This window comes from Salvelinus alpinus, chromosome 30 (genome assembly GCF_045679555.1).
Source record: "Salvelinus alpinus chromosome 30, SLU_Salpinus.1, whole genome shotgun sequence".
Taxonomy (NCBI): Eukaryota; Metazoa; Chordata; class Actinopteri; order Salmoniformes; family Salmonidae; genus Salvelinus; species Salvelinus alpinus.
In genome coordinates, this window is record NC_092115.1 from 30899358 (window position 1) to 30917645 (window position 18288).

General features: G+C 44.7%; 1 protein-coding gene across 3 annotated transcripts in view; it reads left to right on the forward strand.

The window, feature by feature from the left end:
• LOC139559550 (tensin-3-like) overlaps positions 1–18288 on the forward strand; it is a 73516-nt gene that overhangs the window by 26047 nt on the left and 29181 nt on the right. For all 3 annotated transcript variants that reach the window (XM_071375640.1, XM_071375642.1, XM_071375641.1), the window contains exon 13: positions 9498–10745. In XM_071375640.1, the coding sequence (XP_071231741.1) occupies positions 9498–10745 (1248 nt within the window). The remainder of the gene's footprint in view (positions 1–9497; positions 10746–18288) is intronic.

Below are 18288 nucleotides of genomic sequence, written 5' to 3' on the forward strand. Positions count from 1 at the left end.
ATCTTCCCCTTGGTGTACCATATGCAGAAGATTCAAATCAAACTTTATTTGTCACATTCGCCGAATACAACAGGTGTAGACCTTACCGTGCAATGCTTAACCCTCCTGCTGTGTTCCGGTCGAATTGGACCAATTTACAAAACATAGTTAATTTAATCTGATTGTCATAAGGTTCCATGATTTTGTCCACACAGGGCATCTGAACACACAAGATACATGTTGATGATTTTCATAACATTTTGGGTGTTTTAACACCTGTGGTGTTCCCGGTCAAAATTGACCGGCCATTAGAAAGGAATTGGTGACACTACCATTAGTGTATAAAATTGAGTTCAGGCACATGCCCATTCATCAAATGGACACACTTCTTCTCCCAGACCCCCACATGCATGTGTGTTTGAGCACACACACACACCTCACTCCGCTTCTTGGCTTCCATAGCAACCCCCACGGGAACCTTTCTCCAATAGTGTCTTTCCCCCACAGGAACCACACCTGTTGGCATTCTCACAAACAATCGCAACATTGTTTCAATAATATATAGAACTTTTCTCACAGCTCTGGTATATCAAGCTTTTTTGAGGCCTTGCTAACAATTAATTCTGTGGCAGCACAATGACCAAACGATATACCGTATGTGAGGCTCTTGATCATATCTTTGATCATGACAGTGGTGAGGAGGAGAGTCCTTGTTAAACTTTGACACAAAGTAGTCTGTGATAAATAGCACAATATGTTTCATATGAGTATTTGTTATAGTCAAAATAATCCATACATTGTGCTTTTTAAAAAACTCAAAACGAGTTGTATGAGCTCAGGTCAATGAGGCCTTCAGGCCATATAAAGCAAATAGAAGTTCAAAACTTGTAATGTTCACAAGAACTTAAGTTGATAAAAAGATCTAACGCAACATTAGGTGATAATATATGTATTATTATGGATTTATAATCAGCTATAACGGGGCGGTCATTTTGGATCGGAACACATAATTAATCAACATGCAACGAACACAACAGGAGGGTTAATTAAAAGCCTTTAACCTACAGTGCAGTTCAAGAAAGAGTTAAGAAAATATTTACCAAATAAAATAAAAAAAATATAAAATAGTAACACAATAAAATAACAATAACGAGGCTATATACCGAGTCAATGTGCGGGATGTAAATAGTCTGGGTGGCCATTTGATTAATTGTTCAGCAGTCTTATGGCTTGGGGGTAGAAGCTGTTAAGGAGCCTTTTGGTCCTAGACTTGGCGCTCCAACAACGCTTGCCGTGCAGTAGCAGAGAGAACAGTCTATGACTTGTGTGACTGGAGTCTAACATTTTTGGGGACTTTCCTCTGACACCGCCTAGTATATAGGTCCTGGATGACAGGAAGCTTGGCCCCAGTGATGTATTGGGCCGTACGCACTACCCACTGTAGCGCCTTCTGGTCAGATGACGAGCAGTTGCCATACCAGGTGGTGATTCAACCAGACAGGATGCTCTCGATGGTGCAGCTGTAGAACTTTTTGAGGATTTGGGGACCCATGCCAAATCTTTTCAGTCTCCTGAAGGGGAAAAGGTGATGTCGTGCCCTCTTCACGACTGTCTTGGTGTGTTTGGACCATGATAGTTCGTTGGTGATGTCAACACCAAGGAACTTGACACTCTCGACCCACTCCAATACAGCCCCTTCGATGTTAATGGGGGGCCTGTTCGGCCTCCTTTTCCTGTAGTCCACGATCAGCTCCTTTGTCTTGCTCATATTGAGGGAGAGGTTGTTGTCCTGGCACCACACTGCCAGGTCTCTGACCTCCTCCCTATAGGCTGTCTCATCGTTGTCGGTGATCAGGCCAACCACTGTTGTGTCGTCAGCAAACTTAATGATGGTGTTGGAGTCGTGTTGCAGAGGGAGGTGTTTAGTCCCAGGGTCTTTAGCTTAGTGATGAGCTTTGCGGGCCCTATGGTGTTGAATGCTGAGCTGTAGTCAATGAACAGCATTCTCACATAAGTGTTCCTTTTGTCCAGGTGGGAAAGGGCAGTGTGGAGTGCGATTGAGATTGCGTCATTTGTGGATCTTTTGGGGCGGTATGCGAATTGGAGTGCGTCAAGGGTATACAGGATGATCCTGTTGATGTGAGCCATGACCAGCCTTTCAAAGCACTTCATGGCTACCAACGTGAGGTCTAAGGGGCGGTAGTCATTTAGGCAGGTTACCTTCGCTTCCTTGAAACATGTAGGTATTACAAACTCGGTCAGGGAGAGGTTGAAAATGTCAGTGAAGACACTTGCCAGTTGGTCCGCGGATGCTTTGAGTACACGTCCTGGAATATCTAACTACGAATTCTCAGAAGGCAGCCCGACCTCTGCCCCCTTTTTCTCCATCTTTTTCTTCACGCAAATGACGTGGATTTTGGCCTGTTCCTGACAAAGCAGTATATCCTTCACGTCGGACTCGTTAAAGAAAAAATCTTTGTCCAGTTCGAGGTGAGTAATCACTGTTCTGATTTCCAGAAGTTATTTTCCGTCATAAGAGACGGTAGCAGCAACATTATGTACAAAATACGTTAAAAAAAAAACTAGTTAGAAACAACACGAAAAACGAACAAAATAGCACAGTTGGTTAGGAGCACGTAAAACGGCAGCCCCCTCCTCCGGCACCGTTATTAACATGTTAGTATCGATAAGTTTGGCCATGTCAATCAGCTCGGGTTAAGGTTAGGTAATATCTAGTGCTTGTTTGCTGGTAGTTTCTGGATGCTCTTTACAGTCTTAGTACCATAGGGAATATGGAAGCACTGGGGTCAGAGAGAGAAAAGTAGTTCCCTAGAGATTATTAAAATTGTTTTATCAAATGAATGGGCGTGCTTCGACCAACCCAGTTACACAGACGCGGGCGTGATCTCTCTCTCTCTTGCTCTCTCTCTCTCTCTCTCTCTCTCGCACGCACACAGGCACACACTCCTTCACTCACACACACACACTGTCAGGGCATCCCCTGCTGCTCTGCCAAATCTTTCCTCTCAGCCGTGGAATTCACAACAACTTACCATAATAGACAAATATGGTGACATTAAAAAATGAATCCACCCAGGCCTGTTATACAATAAGCATTTTATATACAATACCAATATAAACCATTTGATAATAAAGACAACTAGTTTAGTTGCTTTATTTGAGAAACTCTACTACACAATCTTAAAGTGAGGTTAGCTTTTATGTTTGAAGTGCTAGATCAAGAGTCTCTGGGTATGTAATGAAAGAGCAAACATTGGATATGAAAAGATTAATTAAAGGCAAACAACAGCCTAAAAAACTATTTTTCACTTTCTCCTTTTCATTGAGTCAATGAGGCATTCCTGTGGAATATTTACAGCCTTGTTTTCTCATGTAAACTCTAGATTAGAGACGAAAGACTGGGAGCTCTACTGGAATTCAGCAGCTACTTACCAGTCCATTTGATTTGGCAGCTCCCAGTGTCCCTCTGACTGCCTGTCAATCGGCTTAAAGACAGCTTACCACTTCAGTGTTAGGTATGTGGAAGGACAACATCATTTACTTCAATGGCTTTTTAAATTCCCCTTCCCCCATTCAAAATGTGGGTTTATCCACTAGTGTGAATTAAGTATTGTGTTTGAGTATGGGTTGTTCTTTAATGAGGGATATAATGCTTTACCTCACACAACATCCTGGAAACTGCTCTACTCTTTCCGGGGTCGATTTCCTCCCCATCAATAGAAACAAATCCAGCCAATGTGTGTTTTAAATTTTTTTTTTAAACACGTGTACATGCATCAGAGGATGTCCAAGCAATCAATACCAGGTGTGTATCAACATCGACATAACCTCATTTGAGCCAATTAAAAGAGAAAGTCTAGGCCACAATAGGCTTGTCCTGTACCGAGGGCTCCTCTCTCTCTCCCCTCTGTTCCTGCATCTAGCTCCCAGTAAGAGAGTGAGTCAGACCAGAGGCATGTAACAGGGCCCTGGTTTGACTGCTGGATTAATGAGGAATGTTTTAGCTGAGGGCCGTCTGGCTGGGCCCCAAACGGAAGCCCAAACGGAAGCTAGGCCAAGCCACGCAGGCCAGGGGTGATGAAAATGAGGATGGTGATGATGATGGTAATTAAGCTTTATGACTCACAGGCCTGGCATACAGTATGAGAGGAGGAGGAGGAGGGATGGTAGATGGTAATAACACTGATGTGAATGGAGCAGGAGTAACAGCAGGGTAATTTCGGAGGTGTAGCAACAACAATTCCTCTGGGGGTAAAGAATAGTTGGGAGTCGGAGCAACAGTTTTGCTGCTACATGCCCATTTGCCTTATGTTTACAGAGTGTCAAGTGTTTTTTAACAACATAATAACCTAAGAAAATTGACAATTTCGAACAAAAAGTTGTTTGATAAATTCCGACATAAATGTAGATTCAGGATAGATGAAATGGTTCAAAGATGAAGACCACCGGATGTGGCCATACTTGGTTAACCATCTATGGACCTCAGTCTTGCCAATGTGTGTCTTCTGATAGAAAAAAACTGTCAAAACAATTGTTGAACCCCATAATTGAGGTTAGGGCACATCTGTTTCCATGCTGGTGTTGTACGGACGCCAGGCATGTCATTTCATGATACACGATAGCGAGAGAAAAACAACCTGGCTATCCCAGGGGTTTCATAAACCGGCAGAGAGCGCCCAACTAGAAGGTAGGCTTGCTCTAATTAAAATGTCTGTCTTTACAGTGTGAAAGAAAGAGGGATGGAAGAGAGGGAAAGGAATGTTGTTTTCAACAGACCCTCTCTGCCTCTTTCTCTTTCTCTCTGTGTCCCTCTTCCTCCCTCCTGGCAGGGTAGTACCCTGATGCAGACGGGGCATGAGGTCGGATTACAGCTCACCCCAGGGCCCGCCCCCACCCCCTTGCCCCTCCCAACTTATTTACATTCTTCTGTCCATATTTGGAGAACTCAAGGTCCCCCATTGTGTGGAGTGCAAACAACCTCACCTTCCTTCTCACTGCTAGGAGAGAGGTAGAGTAGAGCCAGTGTGTGTGGTTGGAAGACCTGTGGGTTTCTGATCATGGTCACTATCTGTCAGCTAAACTTCCTACTCTTTATTTCCCCTCCTCCTCTCCATATCATCTCTCTGTTTCTCCATATTGTTATGCGGGAGATGGTGGTCGTCTGGTGCACTTATTTACCTGCAGTTGGTGAAGGAGAAGGTTAGAGCTGTGGCTGCATTACTTTCTTGAACCTACAATCTAAGCTTGATGCCCTCAATCTCACACAAATTATAAATGAACCTACCAGGTACCACCCCAATTCCGTAAACACGGGTACCCTCATAGATATCATCCTAACAAACTTGCCCTCCAAATACACCTCTGCTGTTTTCAACCAAGATCTCAGCGATCACTGCCTCATTGCCTGCATCCGTAATGGGTCAGCGGTCAAACGACCTCCACTCATCACTGTCAAACGCTCCCTGAAACACTTCAGCGAGCAGGCCTTTCTAATCGACCTGGCCGGGGTATCCTGGAAGGATATTGATCTCATCCCGTCAGTAGAGGATGCCTGGTCATTTTTTAAAAATGCCTTCCTCACCATCTTGAATAAGCATGCCCCTTTCAAGAAATTTAGAACCAGGAACAGATATAGCCCTTGGTTCTCTCCTGACCTGACTGCCCTTAACCAACAGAAAAACATCCTATGGCGTTCTGCATTAGCATCGAACAGCCCCCGTGATATGCAACTTTTCAGGGAAGCCAGAAACCAATATACACAGGCAGTTAGAACAGCCAAGGCTAGCTATTTCAAGCAGAAATTTGCTTCCTGCAACACAAATTCAAAAAAGTTCTGGGACACCGTAAAGTCCATGGAGAATAAGAACACCTCCTCCCAGCTTCCAACCGCTCTGAAGATAGGAAACACTGTCACCACCGACAAATCCACTATAATTGAGAATTTCAATAAGCATTTTTCTACGGCTGGCCATGCTTTCCACCTGGCTACCCCCACCCCGGACAACTGCACTGCCCTCCCCTCTGCTACTCGCCCAAGCCTTCCCCATTTCTCTTTCTCCCAAATACAGTCAGCTGATGTTCTAAATGAGCTGCAAAATCTGGACCCTTACAAATCAGCCGGGCTAGATAATCTGGACCCTTTCTTTCTAAAACTATCTGCTGAAATTGTTGCCACCCCTATTACTAGCCTCTTCAACCTCTCTTTCGTGTCGTCTGAGATCCCCAAAGATTGGAAAGCAGCTGCGGTTATCCCCCTCTTCAAAGGGGGGGACACCCTTGACCCTAACTGCTACAGACCTATATCTATCCTACCCTGCCTTTCTAAGGTCTTCGAAAGCCAAGTCAACAAACAGATTACCGACCATTTCGAATCCCACCACACCTTCTCCGCAATGCAATCTGGTTTCAGAGCTGGTCATGGGTGCACCTCAGCCACGCTCAAGGTCATAAACGATATCGTAACCGCCATCGATAGGAAACAATACTGTGCAGCCGTATTCATTGACCTGGCCAAGGCCTTTGACTCTGTCAATCACCACATCCTCATTGGCAGACTCGACAGCCTTGGTTTCTCTAATGATTGCCTCGCCTGGTTCACCAACTACTTCTCTGATCGAGTTCAGTGTGTCAAATCGGAGGGTCTGTTGTCCGGGCCTCTGGCAGTCTCTATGGGGGTGCCACAGGGTTCAATTCTTGGACCGACTCTCTTCTCTGTTTACATCAATGATGTCGCTCTTGCTGCTGGTGATTCTCTGATCCACCTCTACGCAGACGACACTATTCTGTATACTTCTGGCCCTTCTTTTGACACTGTGTTAACAACCCTCCAGGCGAGCTTCAATGCCATACAACTCTCCTTCCGTGGCCTCCAACTGCTCTTAAATACAAGTAAAACCAAATGCATGCTCTTCAACCGATCGCTGCCTGCTCCTGCCCGCCTGTCCAACATCACTACTTTGGACGGCTCTGACTTAGAATATGTGGACACCTACAAATACCTAGGTGTCTGGTTAGACTGTAAACTCTCCTTCCAGACTCACATCAAACATCTCCAATCCAAAGTCAAATCTAGAATTGGCTTCCTATTCCGCAACAAAGCATCCTTTACTCATGCTGCCAAACATACCCTTGTAAAACTGACCATCCTACCAATCCTCGACTTCGGTGATGTCATTTACAAAATAGCCTCCAAAACCCTACTCAATAAATTGGATGCAGTCTATCACAGTGCCATCCGTTTTGTCACCAAAGCCCCATATACTACCCACCACTGCGACCTGTACACTCTCGTTGGCTGGCCCTCGCTTCATACTCGTCGCCAAACCCACTGGTTCCAGGTCATCTACAAGACCCTGCTAGGTAAAGTCCCCCCTTATCTCAGCTCGCTGGTCACCATAGCAGCACCTACCTGTAGCACGCGCTCCAGCAGGTATATCTCTCTAGTCACCCCCAAAACCAATTCTTCCTTTGGACGCCTCTCCTTCCAGTTCTCTGCTGCCAATGACTGGAACGAACTACAAAAATCTCTGAAACTGGAAACACCTATCTCCCTCACTAGCTTTAAGCACCAGCTGTCAGAGCAGCTCATAGATTACTGCACCTGTATATAACCCATCTACAATTTAGCCCAAACAACTACCTCTTTACCTACTGTATTTATTTATTAATTTATTTTGCTCCTTTGCACCCCATTATTTATGTCTCTACTTTGCACTTTCTTCCACTGCAAACCAACCATTCCATTGTTTTTTTAGTTTTTATTTTACTTGCTGTGTTGTACTCACTTCGCCTCCATGGCCTTTTATATTTTTATTTATTTATACATATATTTGTTTGCCTTCACCTCCCTTATCTCACCTCACTTGCTCACATTGTATATAGACTTATTATTTTTTCACTGTATTATTGACTATATGTTTGTTTTACTCCATGTGTAACTATGTGTTGTTGTATGTGTCGAACTGCTTTGCTTTATCTTGGCCAGGTCGCAATTGTAAATGAGAACGTGTTCTCAATTTGCCTACCTGGTTAAATAAAGGTTAAATAAAAAAAAATAAAAAAAATTGAAGGAGAAGGGGGACCGTGAAAGAAGAGTAGGAGGGGGGAGGGGGAGAGAGAAGTGGGAGGGTGACATACCGAGGGAGAGAGTGGAGGGATGACATATGCCTTCAGAAGTGTTACCACCTTGCCAGTTGGATTGTTGTAGAGGGATCTGTTGGAATACTCCTCAGAGTTCTGACCTGGACTGTAGCTTGGTGAGGAGGCCAGAGACATGCTGTAGAGAGCCAGATGTGAGTTCCAGAGAACTGTGTGTGTGTGTGTGTGTGTGTGTGTGTGTGTGTGTGTGTGTGTGTGTGTGTGTGTGTGTGTGTGTGTGTGTGTGTGTGTGTGTGTGTGTTGAGGGGGAGGGTATAATTATCATGCGTGTCTAGTATTCGGATCCTACTACAGCCCTGTTGGCTTGAGGAAAGGTAAGTAATTCACGCTGCTAGATTGAGACAAAGGCTTGTCCTTTGTTGAACTACAGGAGAGTTACACTGATTATGGAATGGTGCTTTTAACCTCGACTTTACCACAGCTTTTGGTTGCACTTGAAATATGTACATTGAACTCCATTCGGTAAGCACTGACCAGACTCCTTGTCTAGTTAGCTAACTAGAAGTCTTTTGTTTTTCCCAGAGTAATTTATCTGAGTCATGAGGTGGATTTTACTGTGCTGCTTTCCATTTGACCTCTGACTGTAGTTCACTTTTTCTGCTGAGGGTCGAACATACATTATGTTGCAGGGTCAGAGGGCGGCGGGGAACGATAGGTAAATCATACCACGGTGAGGAAATCAAACATAGTGGCTGACTGGCCACGGACACAACAGTACCTTGACTGCCGTATATCAGCTCACAGGCAGACAGTCAGATGGCTGCTTGGCTTTCATTACAATGTTGGTTATATAACCTGAACACGAGGAACACCTTTGTCTACCGTGCAGCACAATGTACGAACGAGAGTTATAGTGCTTGATAAGAATTATAGTGCTAGTTTTATGCTTTTATTTAATTAGAATGGTTAGACTCCATGATTAGTTTTGGGGATGGGGAAACTATTCAGTGGTGTACAGTTGTCTGGGAGAACACTCTTGTTATGTGCAGTGAGAAGTGCTGATCGTTCCCATGCTTTGCTATTCTTACAACCTGTAGTCTACTCATTGTCCACCAGCTCTGTAAATGTGTCATGAGAGAAGAATGTCTCACTTATTTCCATACCTCTGAGTTGATGTGTGTGTTCGTTTGTGTCATTGTACGTTTGTGTAACCCTGTTTGTTTTTATCAGACAGCTGTACTTGTTGTTCAGTGAACTTATTTGTCTATGTGAAAAAATTATCGTCTTTTGTGGTCATCTACCTGTACATATGTGTGTCCATGTGTTTGTGAGTGGTGATGTCTGTGTGTGTCTCTGTACCAGCTGACCGCTTGAAGCTGCTGCATCTCTTGTTGTTCCAGTGCCCCGCTCTCAGGGACTGGCCCAGGACAAAGCCTCCCCATCCAAAAGGAGCCCTAACGGGGAAGGATCCACCACCCTGACCCTGGGCCGTGGAGCCCACCAAGCCACTTCTACCACCAGCAGTCCCGACCACAGCGACCACGCCCTGTCAGCCAGCAGCGACTCAGGCCTGTCCAGCACCTCTCTGTGGACTGACAAACCCCCAGCCCCCATCACCACAACCACCAGCTCCAGGCCCCAGCAAGGCCCCAGCCGTCAGGAGAAGGCCCAGCTGAAGCGCCTGCTGAGCGGGTTCGGCCTGGAGGAGATGTCTGAGTGCGGAGGAGGACGGCCAGGAGTGATGACCATACAGAAGCGGGTACCAGCCCAGGTGCATGGCAATGGGGACCTGCGGCCCCCCAGGGAGAGGGAGACGGACATCCTGGATGATGAGGTCCTCCTGTCGGGTCACGACCTGCGCAGCGTGGACAGCCTCGGGACCCTGTCGTCCTCCTGCCACAAGAGCAGCCAGAACTCCTTGCTGTCGGATGGCTTCGGTAGCCCTGGGGGAGAGGAGCACCAGCTCCACCACCACCAACCCCAGCACCACCACCCAGCCCCGGCCACAATGGAGGAGTACGAGAGAGCCTACGCAGAGGCCCGGAGGAGCTGCTTTGGCCAGAGGAGTGTCTCGGTCTCCACCCCCGCCACCGCCGTGCCGATGCCCAAGCAGCAGGTCTACCGGCAGGGCAGCTACTCCACACACACCTGGGTGCGCCAACAGCAGATGGTAGCAGCCCATCAGTACGCCTACCTGCAGGCCGAGGAGGGTGAGGAGAGGGAGAGGTACCCAGGGGACAACAAACCACAAGGGGGAAGCCCACCCAAACCTCCAGCCCTTACAGTGTCACAACAAGGACCCGTGCTGAGTATGAACACTGCTGCCTTGAGAACGGTGGTGGCACCACAGACACACAACGAGCAGCCTCCTGCAGTCGTCAACAATAACAACAACAGCCGAGACGAAGAGTTCAACTCTTTGACTGTGGACATTGATAACTCCATCGACCAGCTCAACCAGTTGATCATGGACCTGGACCCCACGTTCGTGCCTGTCCCCACACGCTCCAGCTCGGTCAAGAGGAACGGCGGGGAGCATGTGAATGGCTCAGCCACCACAAACGCCACCTCCACCGGGTGCCCCAACGGAGTCAGTCCCAGAGTCACAGAGAACAGTACAGCCACACTGCAAAGCACACAGCCGTCAGGTAAGACAGCAAGGTCTGGGTGTGGTGATTGGTGGCGGTGGTGGTGGTGATATGCATGGTGGTGGTTGTAATAATGGTGATGTTTTACAATAGTACTGGTGGTGGTAATGTTAGCGGTGGTGGTTTAAATGTGATCCAACATCTGCACACAGCAGCGCATCATGAAAAATGGTGGTGGTAAGAAATCAACGAGACATTTGAAGATTTGGTAATGTTTCTTTTCAAATCCTCACTTCTCTTACAACACAGTGTTAACTTTTCCCAAAGACACCGTTGCTCTCTCTTACCTTGAGAGCTGTTAGCCAATGTAAATAGCAGGTTTCCTGCCAGCTTTTCAGATGTTTTCTGCGTGTTTCTGAGGAATAGGCCGTTGTCGAGGCTTGTCTGTGTACAACTGTCTCACTCAGAGAGAGAGAGAGAGAGAGAGAGAGAGAGAGAGAGAGAGAGAGAGAGAGAGAGAGAGAGAGAGAGAGAGAGATGACTGTCATCAGCTCTGTAGATCTAGGCTCACAGCTCTAGGACATTCATACATGAGGCACACTGTACTGCTGATATGGAATGTCTTTGAAGGTTCCTCACACTCTCTCGGGCCTTACTTGTCAGGTGCTCACTGAAGCCACTTTTATCAGTAGAGACACCAGCTTGACGTGTCTTGCTTTCAGAAGACAGTATCTTAAAGGGAATATTACAGCTGTTGGAGTCAATGTCAGCAGGTTCCCTTGCATGTTATCCATCTAAAATAATAGAAAACCCCAAAAAGTGGAGGAATATTCAAACTTACTTAATTGTATGTTTTGAACATTACAATAGTTTCCCTCTAATAACCCTTATCTACAGTTCAGCTGCCAATTATTGTATTTCCTCTGGATATTGGTCTGACTGATATTATGCCATTGGACACAGACTGATACAATGTGCCAAAGAATCCTATACATTTTCCGTACTTATCAGTGACTGAAAAGTTGCCTAGGTCTCCCACCAGCTTTGGACCTTAGCCATTCACAGTGTTTTGGTCTGTAATCTGAAATCAGCTAATTTCACTATCTCACTTTTGTTTGTTTCCCACTATTAGCAATACGTATCTTACAGCTAGCTATTCAAATGTGCAGATGCAATCTTACACTCTTAGTAACACCACAAATGTTCTGTCTTTTTCATTTCACCAAACTTAGCTGTATCTTAAGTTGTTAAACTTGTGAATGTTGTTGACTCAAGGACGGCAGTGCATTCATTGACTCTGGAACTGTGGTCCAACATTTTGTTTCTACCTGGAGTGTGCGAGTGTGGTCTGGCCGTCAGTAGAGTGTGAATCACTTTAAGATATTTACCTGGAGCAGCCAGTGGGAACAGAAAGAGGTGAGCATAGTGCCGGGAGGAGGACCAAGGAATTTCCAAGCAAGGAACAAGTGTGCCTTGATGCATCGCATTTTCCATCTGTTTCCAGATACTTGTACCTGGCTGTGCATATCGGCTACATACTCTAGAAAGCCTAGACTTAACACACAGCACAGTATAGTACAGGAACACTCTGTGTTTAGTTTCTTTACAAAAATGCAATCTATGATAAATGGCCATATACAGTGCCTTCAGAAAGAATTCACAGCCTTTGACTTTTCCACATTTTGTTGTGTTACAGAGAGAACTTAAAATTGATTAAATGCAGATTTGTGTTACTGTCCTACACACAATACCCCACCATGTCAAAGGGGAATCGTGTTTTTAGACCATTACAAATCAAAAGCTGAAATGTCTTGAGTCATTTCAGAACCTCTTTGTTATGGCAATACACCCAGACAATACACCCAGTCACTACAAAGATACAGGTGTCCTTCCTAACTCAGTTGCTGGAGAGGAAGGAAACCACTCAAGGATTTCACCATGAAGCCAATGGTGTAACGGTTTTCTAGATCTTCCTCCTCCTCAGACGAGGAGAGGAGAGAAGGATCGGAGGACCAATACGCAGCTAGGTATGATGACATAATATTTATTTAACAAGACGAAACTAAACACACGAAGAACACTTGATAATTTTACAAAACAACAAACGAAGTAGACAGACCTGGTGCGACGAACTTACATGTAACACGAAGAACGCAATAACAGGAAAACTGACTACATAAAACGAATGAACAAACAAAACCGAAAACAGTCCCGTGTGGCGTAACATACAGACACTGACACAGGAGACAACCACCCACAAACAAACACTGTGAAACTACTTACCTTAATATGATTCTCAATCAGAGGAGATGAAAACCACCTGCCTCTAATTGAGAACCATATTAGGTACCCATAAACCAACATAGAAACAGAAAACATAGACTGCCCACCCAAACTCACGTCCTGACCAACTAACACATACAAAACTAACAGAAAACAGGTCAGGAACGTGACAAATGGTGACTTTAAAACAGTTACAGAGTTTAATGGCTGTGATAGGAGAAAACTGAGGATGGATCAACAACATTGTAGTTACTACACAATACTTACCTAAATGAATAAAGCATGTACAGAACAAAAATATTCCAAATGATGCATCCTTTCTGCAATAAGGTACTAAAGTAAAACTGCAAAAAAATTGCAAAGAAATACACTTTATGTCCTGAATACAAAGTGTTATGTTTGGGGAAAATCCTACACAACACATTACTGAGTACCACTCTCCATAATTTCTAGCATGATGGTGGCTAAATAATGTTATTGGTATGCATGTCATCTGAGTTTATTAGGATAAATATAAACAGAATAGAGGTAAGCACAGGCAAAATCCTACAGTAAAACCTGGTTCAGTCTGCTTTCCACCAGACACTGGGAGACAAATTCACTTTTCAGCAGGACAATAACCTAAAGCACAAGGCCAAATATACACTGGAGTTGCTTACCAAGATGACATTGAATGTTCCTGAGTGGCCTAATTGTAGTATTGACTTAAATCTGCTTGAAAATCAATGGCAAGACTTGAAAATGGCTGTCTAACAATGATCAACAACGAACGTGACAAAGCTTGAAGATTTGTTTTTATAACAACGTGCAAATATTGTAAAATGCAGGTGTGTAAAGCTTTTAGCGACTTACAGTTAGTGCATTCATCCTAAGATATCTAGGTGGGACAGTCATAGTGAGTACATTCTTCCTCAATAAAATAGCAAAGCCAGAGCTAGTAAGGGGGAAAGGGTCAAGTGTGAGTTTAAGTTTGAAGAGGTAGGGTTTCAGATTTTTGGGGAAGATGGACAGGGACTCTGCAGTCCTAGTTCCACCATTGGGGTGCCAGGTCAGAGAAGAACTCTCCCACCACTTAGGGGTGGAAGGGCCAAGAGACCAGAGGTGGCAGAACAGAATGCTCGGGTTGGGGTGTAGGGGTTGAGCATCAAATCAAATGTATCTATAAGGCCCTTTTTAAATCAGCAGATGTCACAAAGAGCTTATACAGAAACCCAGCCTAAAACCCCAAATAGCAAGCAATGCAGATGTGGCTAGGAAAAACTCCCTAGAAAGGCAGGACCTCAGCAGTAAATGTCAGTTGGCTTTTCATTGCCGAGCATTCAGAGGTCGAGACAGCAGGTGAGAGAAAGAGAGACAGAGAGATGGGAGAATTAGAGGAAGCATACTTAAGTTCACACAGGACATCAGATAAGACAGTATCATTTCACCAGATAGGTCAGACTGACCCTAGCACCCCGACTATTGAAGTTTAGCTACTAGAGGCTGAGACAGGGGTGATAGGGGGACACTGTAGCCCTGTCCGACGATACACCCGGGAAAGAGCAAACCAGGCAGAATTAAACCCTACCCACTTTGCCAAAGCACAGCCTCCACACCACTAGAGGGATATCAACAGACCACCAACTTACTACCCTGAGACAAGGCTGAGTATAGCCCACGAAGATTTCCTCCACCGCACGAGCCTGAGGGAGGCGCAAAACTGGACAGGAAGATCACGTCAGTGACTCAACCCACTCAAGTCGAGTATAGCGAAAAAAACACCTGGAACGACGTGATGGCATGGAAGAGCACTAGTAAGCCAGTGACTCAGCCCCCGTAATAGGGTCAGAGGCAGCGAACCCCAGTGGAGAGAGTAGAGCCGACCAGGCAGAGACAGCAAGGGTGGTTCGTCACTCTAGTGCCTTGCCATTCACCTTCGAACCCCCGGGTCAGACTACACTCAATCATAGGATCTACTGAAGAGATGAGTCTTCAGTAAAGACTTAAAGGTTGAGACATAGTCTGCATCTCTCACATGGATAAACAGACCATTCCATAAAAATGGAGCACTATGGGAGAAAGCCCTGCCTCCAGCTGTTTGCTTAGAAATTCTAGGGACAATAAGAAGTCTTGTGACTGTAGCATACGTGTAGGTATGTACGGCAGGAGAGTCCATGTAATCCTTTGTAGGTTAGCAGTAAAGCCTTGAAATCAGCCCTAGACTTAACAGGAAGCCATTGTAGAGAGTCTAGCACATAATATGATTTTTTCCCCCGTTCTAGTCAAGATTCCAGCAGCCGTATTCAGCACTAACTGAAGTTTATTTAGTGCTTTATCCGGGTAGCCGGAGAGTAGAGCATTGCAGTAGTCTAATCTAGAAGTGACAAAAGCATGGATTAGCTTTTATGCATAATTTTGGGACAAAAAGTTACGAAGATGGAAAAAAGCTGGCTTTGAAATATTCTTGATATGTTCGTCAAAAGTGAGATCAGGTTCCATAGTAACGCTGAGGTCCTTCACAGTTTTATTTGAGACGACTGTACAACCACCTAGATTAATTGTCAGCTCAAACAGCAGATCTCTTTGTTTCTTGGGACATATAATTAGCATCTCTGTTCTGTCCGAGTTTAAAAGTAAAACATTTGCTGCCATCCACTTCCTTATGTCTGAAATACAGGCTTCCAGGGTAGGCAATTTTGGGCCTTCACCATGTTTCATCGAATTGTACAGCTGTGTGTTGTCCGCATAGCAGTGAAAGTTGACATTGTATGTTCCAAATGACATCACCAAGAGGTAGTATATAGTGAAAACAATTGTGGTTCTAAAACGAAACCTTGAGGAACACCGAAACTTATCATTGATAAACCATCCACAGAGACAAACTGATATGTTTCAAACAGATAAGACCTAAACCAGCCAAGAACTTGTCCATGTAGACCAAATAGGGTTTCTAATCTCTCCAAAAGAATGTGGTGATCGATAGTGTCAAAAGCAACACTAAGGTCTAGGAGCACGATGACAGATGCAGAGCCTTGGACTGATGCTATTAAAAGGTAATTTAACACCTTCACGAGCGCAGTCTCATTAGTATGATGGGGTCTAAAACCAGACTGTATCAATTATTTGTCTTCAGGAAGTCAGTGAGTTGAAGTGCAACAGCTTTTTCCCCAAAAATTGAGAGGAATGGGAGATTCGATAAAGACTGATTAGTTGTAAAAAAAAAATACCGGTCAAGCTTATTAGTTATCTTTGCTTATTAGTTATCTTTGCGACAGTATCAAAAATACATGTTGGATTGATTTTAATCTCCTCAATTATGTTGGAAAAGTAGGTTTCCTCGAGCAGCAGTGAGGGCTCTTCGATATTGTACGGTACTGTCTCTCCAAGATAGTCGGAAGACGCCAATTCCGTTCCAATTTTCTGGAAGCTTGCTTCAGGGCTCTGGTATTTTCTGTGTACCAGGGACCTAATTTCTTGTGACAAATGTTTTTGGCTACTGCATCTAGGGTACAGTATTTCTCAATATTAAATTTAGATCCTTAGTGGAGGTGGTTAACTGATTTTTGTACTCCGATGTCCTTGGGTAGGTGGAGGGAGTCTGGAAGGACATCTAGGAATCTGGGTTGTCCAAGAATTTATAGTTTGGCTTTTGATAATTCTTTGTTGGAGTCTGATCAGATTATTTGTTGCAATTGAGGATAATGAGGAAAAACATTTAGATCCACAATATTTATTCCACAGGACAAAACTAGTCACAGGGTATGAATGTGGCAAAGCGTAGGTCCGGAGACATGATGGACAAAACCCACTGAGTCAAAGATGGCTCCAAAAGCCTTTTGGAGCGGGTCTGTGGAATTTTTGCTAGGATTAAATGTCAGGAATTGTGAAAAACTGAGTTTAAATGTATTTGGTTAATAAGGTGTATGTAAACTTCCGACTTCAACTGTATATATATATTGAAATTTGCTGTCGTAAATGTTACCAGCACCTTTGCGGTATGTGCGGGGAGAGGCCTTATTTAAAACAGTAAATTCATAAGGCTTGAGCCATGTTTCAGACAGACCAATCACATCAAGGTTATGACCAGTGCTTAGTTCATTGACTACGACTGCCTTGGAAGTGAGGGAACTAACATTAAGTAGTCCTATTTTGAGGTGTGAGAAATTATCACAATCTCTTTCAATAATGACAGGAATGGAGGATGTCTTTATTCCAGTGAGATTGCTAAGGCGAACACTGCAATGTTTAATTTAGCCCTGCCTAGATCGAGGCACAGACATGGTCTCAAATCAAATCAAATTGTATTGGTCACATACACATGATTAAAAATGGGGAAAGCTGAGCTGACTACACTGACTGTGCTATTGGTAGACTCCACTAAGCTGTCAGGCTGGCTATCTCATTGTGGAGCTAGAGGAGTTAGAGCCCTGCCTATCTTGATAGGTAAGATGAGAGTCCATCACTCCTCAGCAGGCAATGCTTGGTCCTGTTTGTGGGGGAGGGCCAGTTATCTACAAATTCTATCTTTTGGAAGGGGAAAACAGTTTTCAACCAGCGATTGAGTTGTGCGAGTGCGCTGTATAGCTCATCACTCCCCTCTAGCTGGGAGGGGGCCAGAGACAATTACTCGATGCCAACATATCTTTCTAGCTAAATTACACACTGAAGTTATGTTGCGCTTGGTGACGTCTGACTGTTTCATCCTAACATCATTGGTGCCAACGTGGATAACAATATCCCTATACTATTTACACTCACCAGTTTTAGCCTCAGCCAGCACCATCTTCAGATGAGCCTTTATGTGGGTAGCCCTGCCCTCTGGTAGACAATGTATGATTGTTGGATGATTCTAATATTGCGGGCAATGGAGTCGCCAACGACTAGGGTTTTCAATTTGTCAGAGGTAATGGTGGGAGGCTTCGGCGGCTCAGATCCAGTAGAGGTGGAGGAGAGACCTGAGAAGGCTCGGGCTCTGACTCGTTGCTTTGTGTGGAAAACCGCTTGAAAGTTTATAGCGGCTGAATGAGCAACACCGGTTGAGGATGCTAAAAGCATTTATTTCCAGTAGCCATAAGAAAATTGCCAGGGATTAACACTACTACCTGTATTTACTGGTGGCACAGACGCTGTATCATCCTTTCCTACACTTAAATTGTCCTTGCCTAACGATTGCGTCTGAAGCCACTCGGCTATCCTCACCATAAGGTGATAGTTCTGCTTTATATTAAGAGTATAGCGACTGCAATGAGAAGGCATAATGTTGCAGTTGTAAGGAGCGATGCAGGAGATGAGAAGCAGGTACAGGGAGTGAAGGTTTAATATCTGACGGACATGAAACGGA